This window comes from Engraulis encrasicolus, chromosome 22 (assembly GCF_034702125.1).
Source record: "Engraulis encrasicolus isolate BLACKSEA-1 chromosome 22, IST_EnEncr_1.0, whole genome shotgun sequence".
NCBI classification, from domain to species: Eukaryota; Metazoa; Chordata; class Actinopteri; order Clupeiformes; family Engraulidae; genus Engraulis; species Engraulis encrasicolus.
In genome coordinates this window covers 48,340,416-48,358,450 of record NC_085878.1, presented here as the reverse complement: position 1 = coordinate 48,358,450, position 18,035 = coordinate 48,340,416, and the positions used below count along the sequence as shown (strand labels likewise).

At 40.4% G+C, this 18,035-nt stretch overlaps 2 protein-coding genes across 3 annotated transcripts in view; one reads left to right on the top strand and one right to left on the bottom strand.

Moving 5' to 3' along the window:
• The window catches only part of LOC134438685 (3'-5' exoribonuclease HELZ2-like), a 43,278-nt gene extending 34,150 nt beyond the window's left edge, over positions 1 to 9,128 (top strand). The window contains exons 7-14 of the mRNA XM_063188301.1: positions 3,261 to 3,411; positions 3,526 to 3,639; positions 4,202 to 4,394; positions 4,931 to 5,065; positions 6,317 to 6,529; positions 7,334 to 7,490; positions 7,705 to 7,878; positions 8,462 to 9,128. Of these exons, the coding sequence (XP_063044371.1) occupies positions 3,261 to 3,411; positions 3,526 to 3,639; positions 4,202 to 4,394; positions 4,931 to 5,065; positions 6,317 to 6,529; positions 7,334 to 7,490; positions 7,705 to 7,878; positions 8,462 to 8,574 (1,250 nt within the window). The 3' untranslated portion in view covers positions 8,575 to 9,128. The remainder of the gene's footprint in view (positions 1 to 3,260; positions 3,412 to 3,525; positions 3,640 to 4,201; positions 4,395 to 4,930; positions 5,066 to 6,316; positions 6,530 to 7,333; positions 7,491 to 7,704; positions 7,879 to 8,461) is intronic.
• Positions 6,438 to 17,617, bottom strand: LOC134438806 (very-long-chain (3R)-3-hydroxyacyl-CoA dehydratase-like). 2 transcript variants are annotated; one of them, XM_063188464.1, is made up of 9 exons: positions 17,290 to 17,598; positions 17,011 to 17,050; positions 16,612 to 16,722; positions 16,170 to 16,297; positions 15,624 to 15,736; positions 15,088 to 15,194; positions 14,336 to 14,467; positions 13,937 to 14,041; positions 6,438 to 6,518 (listed from the first exon to the last, which is right to left on the bottom strand). In XM_063188464.1, exons 1-8 carry the CDS (start codon positions 17,308 to 17,310, stop codon positions 13,965 to 13,967), a joined length of 729 nt encoding a protein of 242 aa, XP_063044534.1. In that variant the 5' UTR covers positions 17,311 to 17,598; the 3' UTR covers positions 6,438 to 6,518; positions 13,937 to 13,964. The 2 variants fall into 2 exon arrangements, with proteins under 2 accessions (XP_063044534.1, XP_063044536.1); XM_063188466.1 differs by lacking the exon at positions 17,011 to 17,050 and having other exon boundaries at positions 17,290 to 17,617.
• Positions 17,618 to 18,035: the final 418 nt, after the last annotated feature.

Here is an 18,035-nt window from a genome sequence, read left to right as displayed (position 1 = left end):
GGGTCCGTGTTATGTTCGGGTGTATAAAGGGCACTGTAAAAGTCTTTGAACGCTTTAATTATTTCTAGAGGGTCAGTAACAACACCTAACGGAGTGGCAATTCTAGGAATTAAATTGGATGTGGAAGCCTGTCGCAGTTGGTATGCCAGTAGCTTGGATGGTCGCTCCCCGCTCTCATACAGAGAATGTCTCATATTCAGTAATTTAGATTCTGCCTGTTCTGTAGCCAAAATATCAAACTCAGATTTGAGGGTGATGAGTCTTTTAAATACCTCTGGCGTTGGGCAGGATGCATAGTTATCATCAAGATGGGCTATATCAGCGAGAAGCTGTGCTTGACGTTCCCTTCGCTGTTTCGCCTGAAAACCACAATAGCCTATGATTTGTCCTCTAATGAATGCCTTGAAAGTTTCCCAAATAAGTGAAGCAGAGACCCCTGGAGAAACATTAGTTGACACAAACACCTCTATCTGGACTGATACAAAGTTAACAAATGCCTCATCTGAAAGAAACAGTGGGTTAAAGCGCCAAGGGATGCGAGTGTTGGGCTTCTCAGGGAAAGACAGTGTAAGAGACACTGGACAATGGTCTGAAATTACAATGGGATTGTAAGATAAGGTAAGGTAAACGAAGAAAAAAAAAAGAAAAGAAAAATAAAGCACACAAAAGAGACCAAAAAACACACACATACATTCATAAGCCAGACACAGCTTCCCAAACAAGCTGCAGTTATGAACATTTTACCTTCCAGAACTTCAAGAAGCTAATGCTTCGGTGGGGTCATGCAATGGTAATTAACATTAGGAGTAACAACTGAGTACTAAATATAAAGGTTTAGACATCCACTTGCATAAAACGGCAAATGGATATAAAAGTACCATAGTCCAAGTGAGTAAGTGAAAATAAAATTAAATGGGGAGGTCAGTCCATAAACAGACAAGATAAAGAGTCAACATTCCCCATTCTCCAAAAAAAAAAGATTTTTTTTTTTAAATAAAAAAATGAAATAATAAAAAAAGCTCTTGTGTGACATCAAATTCACACTTGCCTACCTTCAAATAGGCTTAGCCTATGGGTGTAAAATGGCAAAGTCCCATAGTCCAAGTGAGTAAGTAAAAATAAAATTAAATGGGGAGGTCAGTCCATAAACAGACAAGATAAAGAGTCAACATTCCCCGTTCTCCTAAAATAATGACAGAAAAGAAAAAGGGTCTTGTGTGCCAATTCACAAATTGCCTACCTGAATAGCCTATGGGTGTGTTTTATCATTATTGCCACGTTTAGTCCATTTCAACATGGTTATTGGATGCGACGTCGTCATTCGGCTCAGCTGTTTCTTGCGCCAACCCATGCAGTCGGATGAAGTGTTCAGCTTCAGTGGGTGTTTCGAATTTGTGCTGCTTGCCGTCCAGTAGAGTAATTCGCAGGTGGCCGGAGTAACCGCATCCATAGTCCTTGACCGCAGAATTCCCTCGAAGCTTGCGTTTGACATCAGCAAATTCCTCGCGTTTCTTCAGTTGGGCATTCGTGAGGTCGGGGAAAAGATGCACCCGTTTGCCATCGTACTGTAGAGAATCGCCCATCTCTCTGGCTTTACTAAGTAGAACGGCCCGGTCTTTCTGATACAACAGTCGTATTACCATTGCCCGCGGTGCCTCGCTCTGCTGCCTGCGGAGGGCTCGGTGAGCACGATCAATGGCTGGTTCAAAGTCAAGGCCCAGAGTGTCGTGCAGCCATTTAGCTAGCCAGCCAGCTGCATATGATCCCTCGGCACCCTCCTTCAACCCAATAACTCTGACATTGTTCCGTCTTGATCGGCTTTCCAGATCCTCGCATTTATTTTTCAAGGAAGATACCTCCCTGGTCAGAGTGGCGACGGCATTGCGTAAATCATGTACAGAATCTCCACAAAACACAGCACTGTTCTCCACTTCGGTTAGCCTGTTAGCATGGGAGTCCACCGTAGTTTGCAAAGCACTGGTAGTGGAGGTGAATTCCTCACGTACAGAAGATATTTCAGTTCGCAACGAACCAACAACTGACTCAATTTTCCCACAAATATCTGCCTTCAGTATATTCAGCTGGTCAGCGAGAGTCGTAATGGTCAAAGGAGCAGTCTGCTCGTCTTGCGAACAATGTTCAGTGTCTTTAGCGTTGGCAGCTTGCGGCTTAGACTTCGGCATGGTTGTAGACAAAAATAATTTGAACGTCGCAAAAATTCGGTTAGACAACCGGTTATTGGAAAAATAACACACACAAGGTCAACATGAAATATAAAAACAGGCTTTTGAACGTGTACTCATCTGTGAAATAACTATTTCCATCGCATTTTCCAAGGAGCTCGCTTAACCACGTCTACACGGCTCCATTACCCGGAAGTCCCCCGAGAGGCCATCTTTAAGGACACTTCTGCCACCTACAGGAACAGTTAGAACATGCCTAGAGGCGTGAAATTTGTACACAACATAGGTCAGACCGTCCTCAAGGCGTGGCTGTAAAAAAACGCAATTGTCGGCGAACGCCGCCAAAGGCAGGGGGCGTCACTATTCGAAATGACGTCATTCGCCGCCAAAGGCAGCCAATGAGTTAATATTGGTGTCAGATTCACACAAATGCAGTTCTGGGGTGCTACCTTGCTACTAAACAGGCACAGCAAGTATGATTGAAATCTGTGTTGGTCGGGTCCCAAAGTGTCTGATTTCACGTGAAATGACCCCTAAATGTCCCTAAGAACACAAACCTAAACAAAGGTGCATTGTGAAGAGGGCCCAATGAGGCAAAGTGTTTTTTTTATTATTATGTTAATTTGAAAGTGAAAGCGAAAGTGAAAGCCCATTGGGAAACTCCAACTCCCATTGTCATTGTGACACAGCACTCCACAGCACACAAGTGAACACTGCACACTGCACACAACGAAATTGCATTTATGCCTCGTCCGTGCAAGGGGGCAGCCCTCAGTGGCGCCCCATGGGGAGCAGTGCGGTGGGACGGTACCATGTTCAGGGTACCTCAGTCATGGAGGAGGATGGGGGAGAGCACTGGTTGATTACTCCCCCCACCAACCTGGCGGGTCGGGAGTCGAACCGGCAACCTCTGGGATGCAAGTCTGACGCCCTAACCGCTCACCCATGACTGCCCAATTTGAAGTGAACTTGCAAAACTATTGCTTTATTGGCAAGTTAGGGCTAGGGATGAGTTCGGTCTGGGCACAGACTTAGCATTAAAAGTGACTTACTCTATAACTGCCTTCACTTCTCCAGAACAGCTCCTGAAGTTGCAGGAAAAAGTGGGTCTGAAACCTGTGAGGGTCTACAGCGAACAGATGGAGATGCTGGAGTTTCCCTACCCTGGCAGTGAACTGAAGCTGTGCAAACAATCACTAAGGGAGGACAAACTTAAAGGAAAACTCAAGTGATTATGGTTTATAATACCTTTAACACACATACTGTAAATTATATCCCCATGTAAATGATTATATCCACATGTAAATACAATTTGTTCCTATAAGCATATCATATGTTGCAGGTCAATCTCTCTGATGCATCGAATACGAGACAGCTCCAATCCGTTTTCAGGTGAAATTGAAAAATTTGATGTCAAAATAAAGACAAGAGCCCTCATGGAGAGTGACATTGCAGAGTGAGTGCAATATTTTCAGGACTGTACATCACCTTAACCCATTTTAGCCTGATGACTCGTATATGTTGTTTGGCCTTTGATGGATGGAGAAACATATATGCTGCATTCAGGCTCTTGAGATTTTAGCTTTTTTAATAAAAATGTGGGTATGTTACAGCTGAATGAACACATTATAATGCAAGATGAGGGTCTTGGGGTTTAAATGCAACTTATTTCATGTTTTTATGTGCATCAGAGGCTAAGATATTTAGGTTTTTATAGGCTGAAGGCAACTTTCCCAACAGCTTTAGGCGTCAATGAGTTAAGGGAAAAAAAACAAGTCAATACTATGTAAATTAAATTTTAAGTGAAATATCTGGACAATTTGTAGTCTATGCACTAAATCTTAACACTAAATCCATGTTTCTCATTTGTGGGGGTAGTAGGTCGGAGTGGCATGCCAAGCCCCCGTGCTGTAGCTGCAAGGGAAGTTCCTCACTGTACGTATGTTAAATGATCGCTGAATTAATGAACTGCTATTTGGCAAGGTTTGTTAGATCAACTGATTATTCTGTGTCTGCAGATATAAAGAGGCCATAAAGAACGCTAAGATTCATGAGTTGCCTAAACACGACGTTGTCCTGTGTACCTGTGCAGCTGCTTTAAACCCCATCCTTATTAAGACCATGGACTTCTGCCAGATTCTCATTGACGAGTGTGCCATGGCAACCGAACCTGAGGCATTCATTCCACTCGTCTCTCATAGCCCTAAAAAGGTTTGTACAAATGGAACGAGCAATGCTATTTTATGGTTTCTGTTTTTAGTGTGCGTCTCTAGATCCATAAACATGTAAAATGTTTTTAAAAAGAAAGAATGAAGAACAGCTTCTTCCCCAAAGCTGTCACTATACTGTGTACACTTGCAGGACTGTGTTCATGAAGGACTCGGTGCGACTACTAGGGAGCCTCAAATCTCATTATACTTTGTATATAACAATAAAAGGCTTACAAAGTATTGAATTGTATTATATTGTAATATTACTGTATGTGCTTACACTTTACATGTCTAACTCTAAATACAACCCCAGGGTACTGTGCATAAGTACATAATGTTACATGCTGGGACATACTTTCTTAAATTGTATCTAAATACTGTACAGTATAATAAAGTGCATGGCAAAATTAAACATAACCAAATAATTCCACTCACGTCCACAGATGTGATACATGTTGTCATTGCCGTATGGATTGCTCTACATTTGATTTCTTGAATGTTCCAAAAGAATACAAAGTGTGTATGTCTTTTTTCCAGATTGTCCTTCTTGGCGACCATAAGCAACTGCGTCCTATTGTAGAGTGCGCTGCAGTAAAAGAAATGGGGATGAAGCAATCCTTGTTTGAGCGATACATGGACAAAGCACTGATGCTGGACACACAATATAGAATGGTACAACAGTGTAAACTCTCTGAATCTTAAGTTACAGTATATTTACATATAGTCCCCTTTAAGTGAACCAGTCCTCTTCAAGAGGGCCAAACAGTGAACTGACAGCAAAAGGACTCTTCTTTCTTTCTCGTTGTTTTTTTGTTCATATTGTGAGTGTAGGCCTATCACAAATAGATCTTTCTGATCCCGTTAGGCTTTTATAGGGTGTCAGTCGTCTTTTTGATCACACCGTCCTCTAGAGCAGTGTTTCCCAACTAGGGTACGTGTACCACTAGGGGTACGCGAACACCTTGCAAGGGGTACTTGTAAACATGTAATTTTATCAAATACATGTCGCTTAGTTACATTTGGATAGAGAAAGCGGTATAGAACTTGACTTAGGGGGTACTCATTGCACAACGAAAAGGCTTGGGGGTACACAAGACAAAAAAGGTTGGGAAATACTGCTCTAGAGCTCTCCCTAAGTGATCACACCTGGTGAAAAGTAAAAAGAATGCTGAGTCACAGGTCTACAGTCAATCCGGAAAGTATTCACAGGGCTTCACTTTTTCCACATTTTATTATCTTACAGCCTTATTCCAAATGCTACAAATGAATATCTGTTGTCAAAATCCTACACAAATTATTGCATTTTGACCATGTAAGTTTTGAAAATGTATAAAAATAAATACAAAGAAATCATATTTACAAAAGTAAAAAAGGTGGCTCTACAAAGTATTAAGCAAAGGCTGTGAATACTTTTGTAAATATGATTTCTTTGTTTTTTATTTTTATACATTTTCAAAACTGTCAAGACAACGTTTTTTTCACATGGTCATGATGGAATAATTTGTGTAGGATTTTGACAACAGAGATTCATTTGTAGCATTTGGAATAAGGCTGTAAGATAATAAAATGTGGAAAAAGTGAAGCGCTGTGAATGCTTTCCGGATTGACTGCAAGTTCGCTTGAATGAACTGGGACCAAGTGTGAAAATGCCCTTGTTTTCTCTCTTATCCTCTTTCTTTGAATAACTAACTAAAACACACATACCAAATAGTAAACACAGTATTACCCCTCTCCACAGCATTGTTTTCAGGCAGTTTGTTTCTCTATCTTTTAGACAAAAAAATAGACAACAACTTCACCGAGACTAAAATGTGTATCTTCCTTTCGTGAAACATAATCATATCCATATGCCATATTGAATACAACTCCCTCCTAGGCCTTGTGCCAGGCAGCGCTTGTATAAACCTTGTTCTTTTTCGTCAGCACGAGGACATATGCGCCTTTCCTTCAGAGATGTTCTATGAGGGTCGCCTTAAGACGGGGGCTACAAGGGGACAGGGTTACCTGTTGACTGGAAACAGGACGCGGACCCCCATCTTGTTTGGCCACATCCAGGCAACAGAGGACAGTCTGGTCGTCTCGACGACCACAGGGAATGAAAACTCCAAGTCCAACCCAGAGGAAGCTGCACAGGCAGTAAGTGGAAACACAACTGTCATTTGATTTGCCATTTGTTAAAAAGGTGTTGTTATATGTGTTCTACAAAATCCCTATTTAAGTAAATGTTCCAAGAGAAATGTAATCATGGTTATGTATTTTGTGTTTACATCTACTATAGTATCACAGTTAAGGAATGATTAACCCAGTTAACCCTAAGGCACCTACAAAAACACCTGCTGAATGGCTGAGCCTTTTGGGAAAAGGTGCCCTCATCCCTCATGCAAGACCTACTGTAAATGCCTCAGCTCCTGAGGCACTTAAAACATGAAATAAGTTGCATTTAAAAGCTAGGACCGCCATCTTGCACTGGAATGTGTTCACTCAGTTCTAGCATACCCACATTTTTAATTTAAAAAAACCCCCTCAAATCACTGATTGCAGCGTCCTTGCAGCTCTAGGCGTCTGGGATAGTTCAGCAGTGCCAATCACCAATTACTTTACAATTGCTGATATCTTAATTTACTGTGATCTTTGCGACCGAAACATTATATTGAAATATGTAAAGAGAGAGGGTCCGAGGCACTCTGAAGTCCGTATTAAAAGTCCTTTATTGTAACATGGACACCATATAGCCATGGTATAGGCTATATGGTGTCCATGTAACAATAAAGGACTTTTAATACGGACTTCAGAGTGCCTCGGACCCTCTCTCTTTACAAGTTTGCAACTTTGGAAACCGATGAGCACCTGAATATTTTCACACTACCCCACAGATGCAGTCATCCATTCTCTTTTCTTATTATATTGAAATATTTCATGTTTTCATTATTTTTTTTATAGGTTCGTATTGCTAAACTCTTGATAAAGCAATCCAAAGTCTCGCCAGAAGACATTGCCATTCTCACACCATACAATGCACAAGTGGTCCGACTTAATCAAAAACTAAAAGAGGAAAAGATTGAAAACGTGACAGTATGCACCATCATGAAGAGTCAAGGTAAGTCCAGCATTAGTCTTTTCTTAAAGGAAACCTTCAATCAAAAATTGTTTTTTTAAATTAATATATATAAATATAATTGATTACTCACACAAGACTAACACATCAAATGCTATTGAACACACACAGTGTAACATTAGATTCAACTTTATTGAAATTACACATTGCACAGTGACTTACAATTGCACAGTGACTGAATGTCTGTGTGTGTTAGGGAGTGAATGGCCTTACGTCATCTTCTCAACTGTGAGGTCCTGTAAGCCTTCAGAGCTCCGGGCTCGGCCAAGCAGCAGCAAGAGCTGGCAAGCAGAACACTTGGGCTTCATCACCGACCCCAACCAAGTGAACGTGGCCATCACTCGGGCCCAGGATGGCCTGTGCATACTAGGTAAATAAATGCAGAGTCCTATATCAAAGCTCAACACGGTACCAGATGTTACTTGATGCTTGCAGCTGATCATGTCAGCACTGTGAGCTTATGACCACTGTGACTGACAAGCTATTTGGTGTTGTGGTCAGAGCCCAAATCTATAAGTCCAAAAGCCCAGGCCTGAAGCTGGATGAGGACAAGCATACTTTTATGATATTTGGAAATGTAAGTCCTAGGCAGGGGAAAAAACAGACTATTTTGAAGGATGTGTACTGAATCTGTTACGATAATACATTTTAACAGCAATACAAGATCAATTCTGAGGTAAAAGTAGCTTTGAGTCCCAGCCATGTATGCAGTACAAATGCAGTACAAAGCGATCTTCGTACAAGGGTGTGTACTGGTGCATGTAGGACACATTTTGGAGTAAAAATGTGAAAACCCCCTTAATATTATTTTCATGCAGACGATGTAATTAAAACATTAAAACTTCAATAATTTAAGGTCCAACTTTGAAGGATTAGGAGAACTCACCACATCTCAGAGCTGAGAGTGTCGTAGCCTACAAGATTGTCACACGCTTTATTTTCCAACCCAACAGGTAACCGTGACCTTTTGAGGTGCAATCAGCTGTGGAATAAACTCCTGGCACATTATGAAAAGAAAGGCTGTGTTGTGGACCCAGCTAAAGTCATTCAGGTGCATAAAAAGTGATGCAGCACTTGTGACTGTTGATCAAATGAACCGTTTCAACACCCATCCTGAAAGGCCCCTACACATCAGCCGTGGAGCGACTGCCTATCCTCCTTCAGCACATTTTCTGTATGGCCCAATTTATTTCACTACACGGGTCACAGAAGCAGCTAGATGAATGTGACCTATAAGTTATCCTATAGCACTGACATCATTGACTCAAACAAATACCAATAGTTGCAACACAAAATGTGTGAGCACATTAACCTTTTGAGAATATCAGGCTTTATTGTACCATACTGCTTTCTATGGTCCTCTGATTGGGATCATAAATACTACAACAAAACTGTGGCATCAGGCCAAGCCCAGGCTTGTTGTGTAATATGCTGTGGGACACATTTAATTCCTTTGTTACTGGTGAAGTATCTCTTCTTGCCCTACTCTACTAAAGTTGTAGCCCTTGATTATCATCATTTTTTCTTTCTCTCGAATAATTTTCACTCTGAATGTCCTTATGCCATGCCCAATTCCAATATTTAGCATTTACAGGTATCTATAATGTACTCTTTATAAAATAAAAGCCTTATTAAAAGGATAAAAAAAAAATATGCAAACAATATGTAGCCCAATCCACGTCTTTTCAGTCATAAACATGTTGTTTTATCATTTGAATGGGAGCACATACAGCAGCCGGTTACGAATTACAGGTCACTGAAATTACTGTGATACCATCTCTCATACACCATGCCTGCTGTCTTGGACAGGCCATGTAGTCATGGAAAAACTAGATTACTGTCTTCTTATGTTAAACAGGTTTGTCCACACTGAGATGTATTTAAAGTCTTAAGAGTGCATTCCATAACCACCTGCTCATAAAACAAACTTACAAAGAACTGAATTAAATTAGGGTGAGTCTACACTCTAGAAATGTATAAAATGCAACTAGATAGCATGTCACGATTTGCTTTTTCCCCTCCAAGCTTTCAAAAATGCTAATGAGGCTCCCTTGCTTCACTATTCTGCACAGGTAAGCTATTCATGCCACATAATGGAGGGAATGAATGCATTAGATTGACTCAATCAGTCGTAACTAAAGTGCTATCATCAGTGTCAAATGTAATTATACTGTAAATGTCATAAAGTCAAAGGACATTTGTTGTTAGGGTGCTCTGTCAGAGGACAATGACAGGTGTTGAGCGCATTTTCCTTTTGAGAAAACAGAATGATAGTAAAAACAAGTTCAGTCCTTTGCACTTCTGCCATTGATTAAGGCTTCATAATGCTATTTCCACGCTTGTTTCCTCTTTTAAAAAGATGAATTGTCAATAGCAATAAGTAAGGGGTCAAAAGTTTTCCATAGGTTTGCCTGTATAAACTTAAGTTGCACTGACATGGTTGTAATGACACAGAATCAAAGGCACTTGCTATCTTGATGTTCTTTGAGTCTGTGGATAGTTGCAGCAAGAGTGAAGCCTTGGTGTAACCGGCTGGTTCTGCCACCAGACCTGTTTTACCCTCACCTGCACCATGTCACAGCAGACACCGCAGGAGAGGTAGTGCCCTCTGCTGACCAAAAGCATAACGACAGCTTTAATCCTGTTAAGAAAATGCTACATTGCAATAAGTACACCACCCCTGGAACATCATAAGTACTTAAACAACCTCTCTGTGAATGCTGGGCCATTAAATAATACTACTACAGCTTTGCCTTGTTAATACAAATAGCATGGCTGTTAAATAGCAACACTACACATAATAATATATAAAGTATACATAGGAATATGTTTGTCTCAATCATGATACTGTACACACTTTCTTATACTGCCATAATGCATATTCTGGTACATAAATGAGAAGCAGTAACAACACTATATATTTTTTAATTTGTATTATTTATTATGACGAAAGATGGCTCGTGTCCATATGTGTTGCAGATGAAAAAAAAATCATACCAGCCTGTGGCAAAATACAATGACATGAATTACTTCTAAATAACGGCAATTGTTTGTGAAGAAAAAAATTAACACCATCAAAACATTAAAATAATAACAATCATATAAACTAATATTATAACAATAAAAATTAGCATGAGTTTCTGTCAAGACACAGGAAAAATTGATATTCACTGCCTGAGTTGAACCTTTCTCAAGTGACAGCCATTTAAAAATCCGTTGTATGCATCTCTGTCTCCGAATGGTTTAGTGTCAATATAACAAGGAATAGATCCTACCAACAGCACAATTACATGAGAATATACTGGACTTGAATATTTTATTTGATGTTTGCTTTGTAGCAATAACTACATTCATAGACTAGTGCCAGACGGACATGTGCGTACTGTAATATGGATATTCTGGTTTATTTCACCATACTGTAATTTCTTGTACAGTATCACAGTTTTTGCAGATTTTGAGTATATCTTTTCATAGGAAAGTATTTCACTTTGACACAATGATTAGTGACTTTTTAACAACACATTTAACCGCTTATATTTCTTGTTCACTCGGAAAAAAAACAAAATACAGCCATTAATGTTTGAACATGTTCTCACAAAAGTGAGTACACCCCAGATGAAAATCCGGTAGAGAAGGGGCTGTGTTTGCTTGAATCGTCTCGAAATGAAACGAAATGAAAAGGGATGAAAAGGGAGGTCATCAGTGTGTGTTTCATCCTTTCTTTGCATTGAACTTTTACATTTTGAGTCTGCATCTGGCTTAAAAAGATTGGTGTGAGATTTGAATGCAATCCTATGGAGAATATCATGATCTGCTTCAGTAGTCACAATGCATGTTGACATGCATGTTTCTTTGAGGTGTATTTCAGATTACCAATGTTGACAGCATTCATGCATCCCCAAACCATGTCAGTCCCACTACCATGCTTGACGTTTGATAGGATACACTTTTTTTTGTAAAATTCACTTGTTTACCACCACACATGCTTGACACAATCTAAAGTATATTTGTTTATCTTGGTCTCTTCAGATCACACAACATGGTTCCAGTGATCCATATCCTTGGTCTGTTCATCTCTCTTGAGACCAAGATAAACAAATTTGCTTTAGATGGTGTCAAGCATGTGTGGTGGTAAACAAGTGAGTTTCACAAAAAAGTGCATCCTCTCAATAGCCAAGCATGGTAGTGGGACTGACATGGTTTGGGGATGCATGAATGCTGTCAACATTGGCAATCTGAAATACACCTAAAAGAAACATGCATGTCAAAATGCACTGTGACTACTGAAGCAGATCATGATATTCTCCATAGGATTGCATTCAAATCTCACACCAATCTATTTAAGCCAGATGCAGACTCAAAATGTAAAAGTTCAATGCAAAGAAAGGTTGAAACGCACACTGATGACCTCCCTTTTCATCCCTTTTCATTTCGAGACGATTCGAGCCAACACAGCCCCTTCTCTACCGGATTTTAATCTGGGGTGTACTCACTTTTGTGAGTACATGTTTAAATATTAATGGCTGTATTTAGTTTTTTTCTAAGTGAACAAGAAATGTAAGCGGTTAAATAAGTTGTTAAAAGGCCACTAATCATTGTGTCAAAGTGAAAATTCTGTAATGCTTTCCTATGAAAAGATATACTCAAAAATCTGCAAAAACTGTGAGGGGTGTATTCACTTTCGTGATATACTGTAGTATACAGTGCAGTGCCTCCTGCGTTTGGGACAAACACTGGGAGACATGAGAGTATAAACCACATGAGAATTCAACCACCATAGAGATATTCTGGGGACACATGATGTACTGTATAAAAAACACTCCTTCCACAACTTCCTTTCAACCTTAAAACTAGAATTTGGGATTTTTTTTTTCACTTCTCAGTTCGCAGGTGAGTTGGAGATGATTCATAGGTTGCTAATCAGAAAAAAAGAATATATATATATAATGGTTATAAGGTAATGATACACAGGGCAACTGCACATTTGAGTCCCAATGCAATTTCAATCATCTGTGCCAACACTAGCTACATAGATTTTTGGCAATAAAATACAATACAATAATAAAATACTTTCGGCTTTTTGGGCAATGTTCCCAGGCAACGACAAGATTGGATCCTAATTTTTTTGCTGAAAAAAGATTAAGATAACAGGTCTACTGTTGATAAGTATTGTAGTGCTAAACTGTCCAAATAAAATCGTACAGAACCATTTTGCGAAAAAAAAGTTGCCAGTGTATCATCACCTTAATACTGAACCGTTGTGAATTAAGTGAAAGGAAATGGTCAGTGTGCAGGAGTTTTATAGTTTCTTTCCTGAACCACAAGGGTAGAGAATATGCATTGTGATTTCCATGGACCCTCATACAGTATCTGGGTCATTGACATATTCTACTAGGTCAAGCTGGTACAACTACAGTTAATACCACTACTATACAAATTTAATTAATTGTTTTTCAGTTTTTTTTTACTGGATAATCTAAAAACATGTTAATCACTTTTACATTAATTTCTAATTAGTAATTAATACACAAGTGGCAATAGCTGTAGTTGTACTACCTGACATCTACTACTACTACAAAAAATCAATGGCTGAAATCACACTTAACACAGGTCTTTGCTGTATGGAAAAACACTGGCTTCCTATGCTCTGCTGAAGTTGGAAAAAACAGTCCACCATTTCTCACCACCTCCCCTTGAGTTAAATAATTGAGTTTTACCTTTCTCCTGTTCTTCCAACCTCTGAATCTGGCAACGTAACTTGTACCTCCAACTTGTTGTACCTCCGTAACTTGTTTGAGCAAATTCCATTCAACAGTTTTTTTGTGTGTGAAGTAGAGCATGACACGGGAGTGGATTTTCACTCCTGTCCCATCCAGGTCCCAGAAAAAAATCCCATCCTGGGCTGGAGTAAAAAAAAAACAAATCCCATCCCATCCACTCCTGTAAGAATGTCTCCCAATCCCGCCCACTCCCACTCGAAATCAATCCCACCCCCTCCCACTCCCGTTTATCTTGTTTCGTCAAAAAGAACGAGGGGGGATTTTGTTTTTTTAATTATGAAAAAATAAGTGACCCGCATTAGTTCACTGTCCTCTCTCATAGCCTGTGAATACATCGTCTCCAGGGTGAAACTGTTTAACAATGGACAGGTGTAGGCTACTTTTGGTTGTCTATTTTTTGCATTCCCGCTCCCGTTCATTTTTATTCCCGCTCCTGCCCGCTCCCATTCATCTTTATCCCTGATACTGTCCGCTCCCGTTCATCTTTCAAATTTTGACTACCATCCCGCGGGAATCCTGCGGGACCCACAGGAATTCCGGAAAAATGTCATCCTCTAGTGTGAAGTTGCAAACAGGATAGATAGGGACAGACAGACACACATGTCCCCTGTACCCTGCAGGGTAATGGTGAATAAGATGCTGCTTTACCAGGCTAAAAAGATGACACCACAGAGGCTCAGTCCACTTTGATGTCTTTTCGGAGGAAGTGGAGTCTCCTCTGGCTGTTCATGTGTCTCAGGTTTATGAAGAGGCCTGTGTGAATGAACAGGCAATGGAGTCACTCACCAAGTTGCCAAGAGTCTTGACTAGCTCGCTATCTCAAATACACACAATAAATCTAATGCTTACTAGTGTTCAAACTACCTCTTTTGTCCCATACTATTGGTTCTGTTTCAACCATGGTTTATTACACCCAAAAAGGCTACAAATACTCTCAAATAACCCTCTAAAAGCAATACCCAATCTTCATTTTACCCAATACTAAGCAATGGTTACTTTGTGTCAATTGACATGATGTTAAGTCAATGGCTGTGTATGTGCTCTTACCCAGGAACATGACAAACAGGTAGAGTTTGAGTGTGAAGGAGAAGCTGAGGGATTGGCCCAGAGCTGGAGGTAGTGGAATGCTGTACAGATCAGACTCATCAAATATGCTCAGAGACTGCACCACTGTCACCGCTGTATGGGGAGAGATAGATACAGACAGAGAGAAAGACAAGATAGGTAAAACAGATGAGATCAGAATCAGGACCCCGTTTCCCGAAACCATCTTGCTAACCAATTAGCAATTTAGTAGGTTGGCAATGGGATTGCAAACAAGTTGCTAACTTAGTTAACAACAACGCTTTTGAGAAACGAACTCCAGATGTGCGAGTATTCGAACTTCATTGGAATGATAACAATGGGATGGAATGTTTGTCCCATCTCATGATCAGCAAAACCCGACATTTGATTCAAATTTGTTTTTTTTGTTTTTTTTTTTAAACTAAAAACTGAATAGCTGAGTGAGCGCTCACAGGGGCAGAACTATAGGGAGGGCGAGCAGGGCGCTTGCCCCTGGCCCCTCCCGTGTTGGTGGTGGGGGCCCTATTGTGAGCTTGGCAAGCTGTATAGGGGGCCGTTTAAGTGTCTTGCCCTGGGGCCCTGTGTGCAATTTTTCCGACATGCACAGTAGATGAGCTACTCAGTAAAGTCAGGTGGCAGGGTTTTTCCTGTGTGAACGACATCCACACACCTCTGGTGTGCTGACGATTGTAACACGAACAACATAAAATGGAGACCGTTATGTGTTTACTCACCTTCTGCCACCGTGGCGAGTGGGTACAGTAGTGCCCAGCTGGTATACCTAAGCCAAGAGAGCAATCTCCACTCCATGCCAAGGCACGCAAGCAAGCAGAAGGGGTACCTGCACCAAAACAGCCATAACTGACATGCATTTTCTTGCAGTAACAGTGACAATATCATGACCACATGAAATGGGCAATAATCTCTAAGACTGACTATCTCTAGTACACACAGCTGAGAACATATCTCAAATATCAATGCTGGCCCGAACAGGTATATTATTTTTGTGGTTATAACTCAATCCATGTGAGGGAGGTATGATGCCTATATTTAGTTGTTAAAGTATGTGTAAATACCAAACTATTGCTATGTATTATTTACATGATTTGGAGGGTATTTTTCCAAACCCAGCAACTTTTTACTGTAATTTGAGGAAACGGTTTAGGTCAGAGAGCAATCATGAATGTCACACAAATTCATACGCCATACATAAATGCTGTACGTCACATTTTTTAATTTACATTTATGTCCATGCGTCCCATCCTCTTACCTGAAGATCTCAATTGCACTCCAGGTGTAGAAGACAAAGAACACTATGATCCGGTTCTGCATTTCAACCAGGCTTCCGAAAATGACAAACAGGATGACATTCCTCCCCATCACCTGTGAACATAATAACGGTTATTTGGGAGAAACAGGGAAATCCTTTTTGAAGGTCACCCACTTTGCAGTACAATATTCATGACCGAGCCGGCCCCCCACTTAAACCATGCTATGTGTGTGCTGTCCATTAGACCCACATTAAAGATACATTAGTTTAACACATTCCACAGGGAGCCGTCATCTGGCCTTAAAGGGGCAGCGCACAAACGGGGTGCTTCAGATAGGTCAACAATCATAACAGCACAATAGGCAAAAGACTGAGATTCATTTTCCTCAACAATTGATCATGAAACTGTAAATATTATTTTTAATGAATCAGTTTATGTGGGCTCAATGAGATGATCTGACAGACAGGTGTTGACATGGCAAAATGAAAAAAAAAGAAAAGACAAAGAACCCATATTTCGCTACTGATTGCATTGTTGCACTGTACCTGAACCATGGCAGGGAAGACTGGCGTGTTCACCAGACCCAAAGCTGGGTTGAGGACCTCCACCACTGCCAGTATTTGACAAATGAACATGACGATCCAACAGTAGTCAAAGGTATGGTAAACTGAATCTTCAATAAGAGGAGTTAAAACCCTTGATTAGATTTTCTAGTGCACAATCTTAGAAACACATACACAAATCCTAGTAGCCTAAAGCTCAAATAAGATTAACAATTATGTGGGTGTTTTAGTAGATAATATGTATCCAACAATTCAGTTAGCACATGAAAACAAAATTACTAAGAGCACTGTATGAAGGAGTACAGCCATCATTTCCTGGCTAGAGGACTTCTAAGTAAGGTTGTATCGACTGATGGCTGGAAAGGGAATAGCTCAACTCCCTACAAAGTGCTTATGTGAGACAGGATGTTGCTATGGGTCTTACCTGTTCCTTCAAGAGCAAGATTCACAGTAATACTGGAAAATATCCAAAGAAAGCCAAGCAACTGAATCAGGTTATAGGTGAAGAGGTATGTCTTCGTGAGGGTCTCCAGCACTGCAGAAATGGGTTATATACAAGACAACAGCTGAACACAGTGAAACTCTGCAGTTGCAAATGGTAGCCAATGCAACTGCAGAAGTTTCAAAGCAAAACTATACGAAATGCCAAAGAATCTTTCATAAAGCAGCATGGTGTCTGACAAAAATTCCTTGACATAGTCAGAAATTGATTAAGTTGTTGGACTGACTGGTTCAAGTAGCCTAGGCTTTAAACCAAACATAGAAGACACAAGAAATCACAAATATTAAGGTCTATGGAATGGAACACACAAAGAGTTCTTACAGTCCCAGGACCTTGATTCTGGGTCGTTTCGGGTCAGCTCCTAGGGGAACACATTCACAGCCTCAATGAGGTGCCATGACCCTCCCTTATTCACACTTTATAACAACTTTATTATCAAAATGACACCGTGGAGATTGGTCGCTTTGAGAGCCGCCCTGTTATCAAAGTTTATATCAGGCGTCTCTTTATGGTCCTACTGCCGCGTTATAGCTCTCAGTCCCACATTAACAACACAGATATTCCCTTATAACAAATTAAAAATGTCCTCATATTCCTCACCGCTGTTATCGCCGTAGACATGTCTCTGTAAGCGAGGACAAGTATTCGAAAACATGTGCTGATGCTGCTGACACTGCAGAAGGAATGGAACAGGCGATACTTCACTTCAGGATGACGGGAAAATAGACTGACATTTCAGAATATCAAGTACCTTCACTGGAAACGTGCGGAAAAACAGCGACGCATTGTCTGCGGTATGTCCATTGAAGTGTTCGTAGAAACGAATTGTCCAAGTAAAGCAGTAGCCTACGCTGCTCATCCAGACAATCATAACAGAGCTCGCATTGTGCGGAAGCTGGTGTGAGAGAATCCAGCGTGCGCGCGCCCCGGGTGATGCGTGCTCGGGCACCTTTAGATGAGAAACTGGAGAAAGGATGGGCGCAGGCCATGAGGATACAATAGGCCAAACAGAACACAGAAGTGGTGGTGTTATGTTGATGTTGTGGTCTTAGTGTCTCAACTTAGAGGCCCAATTATTTTCCCCAGAAAGTATAATACAATTAAGATAGTCTATATTAACACACATTTTACATACAAAAAATAAAAGACCACAGATTGGGAATTGTTTTTAAATGACATTTATTTAAATAGGACATCTTTTGTTTGTAAGAATGGTTATTAGAACACATGAAAGCGACAGTCTTTGATCTCTCTCATATCAGAGAAAAGATTCTCATGAACGATATTTAGAGAGTTCACACTTTGGTGAGATCTTAACTCTCAATGGCAGAGCCAGCACAGTAAGC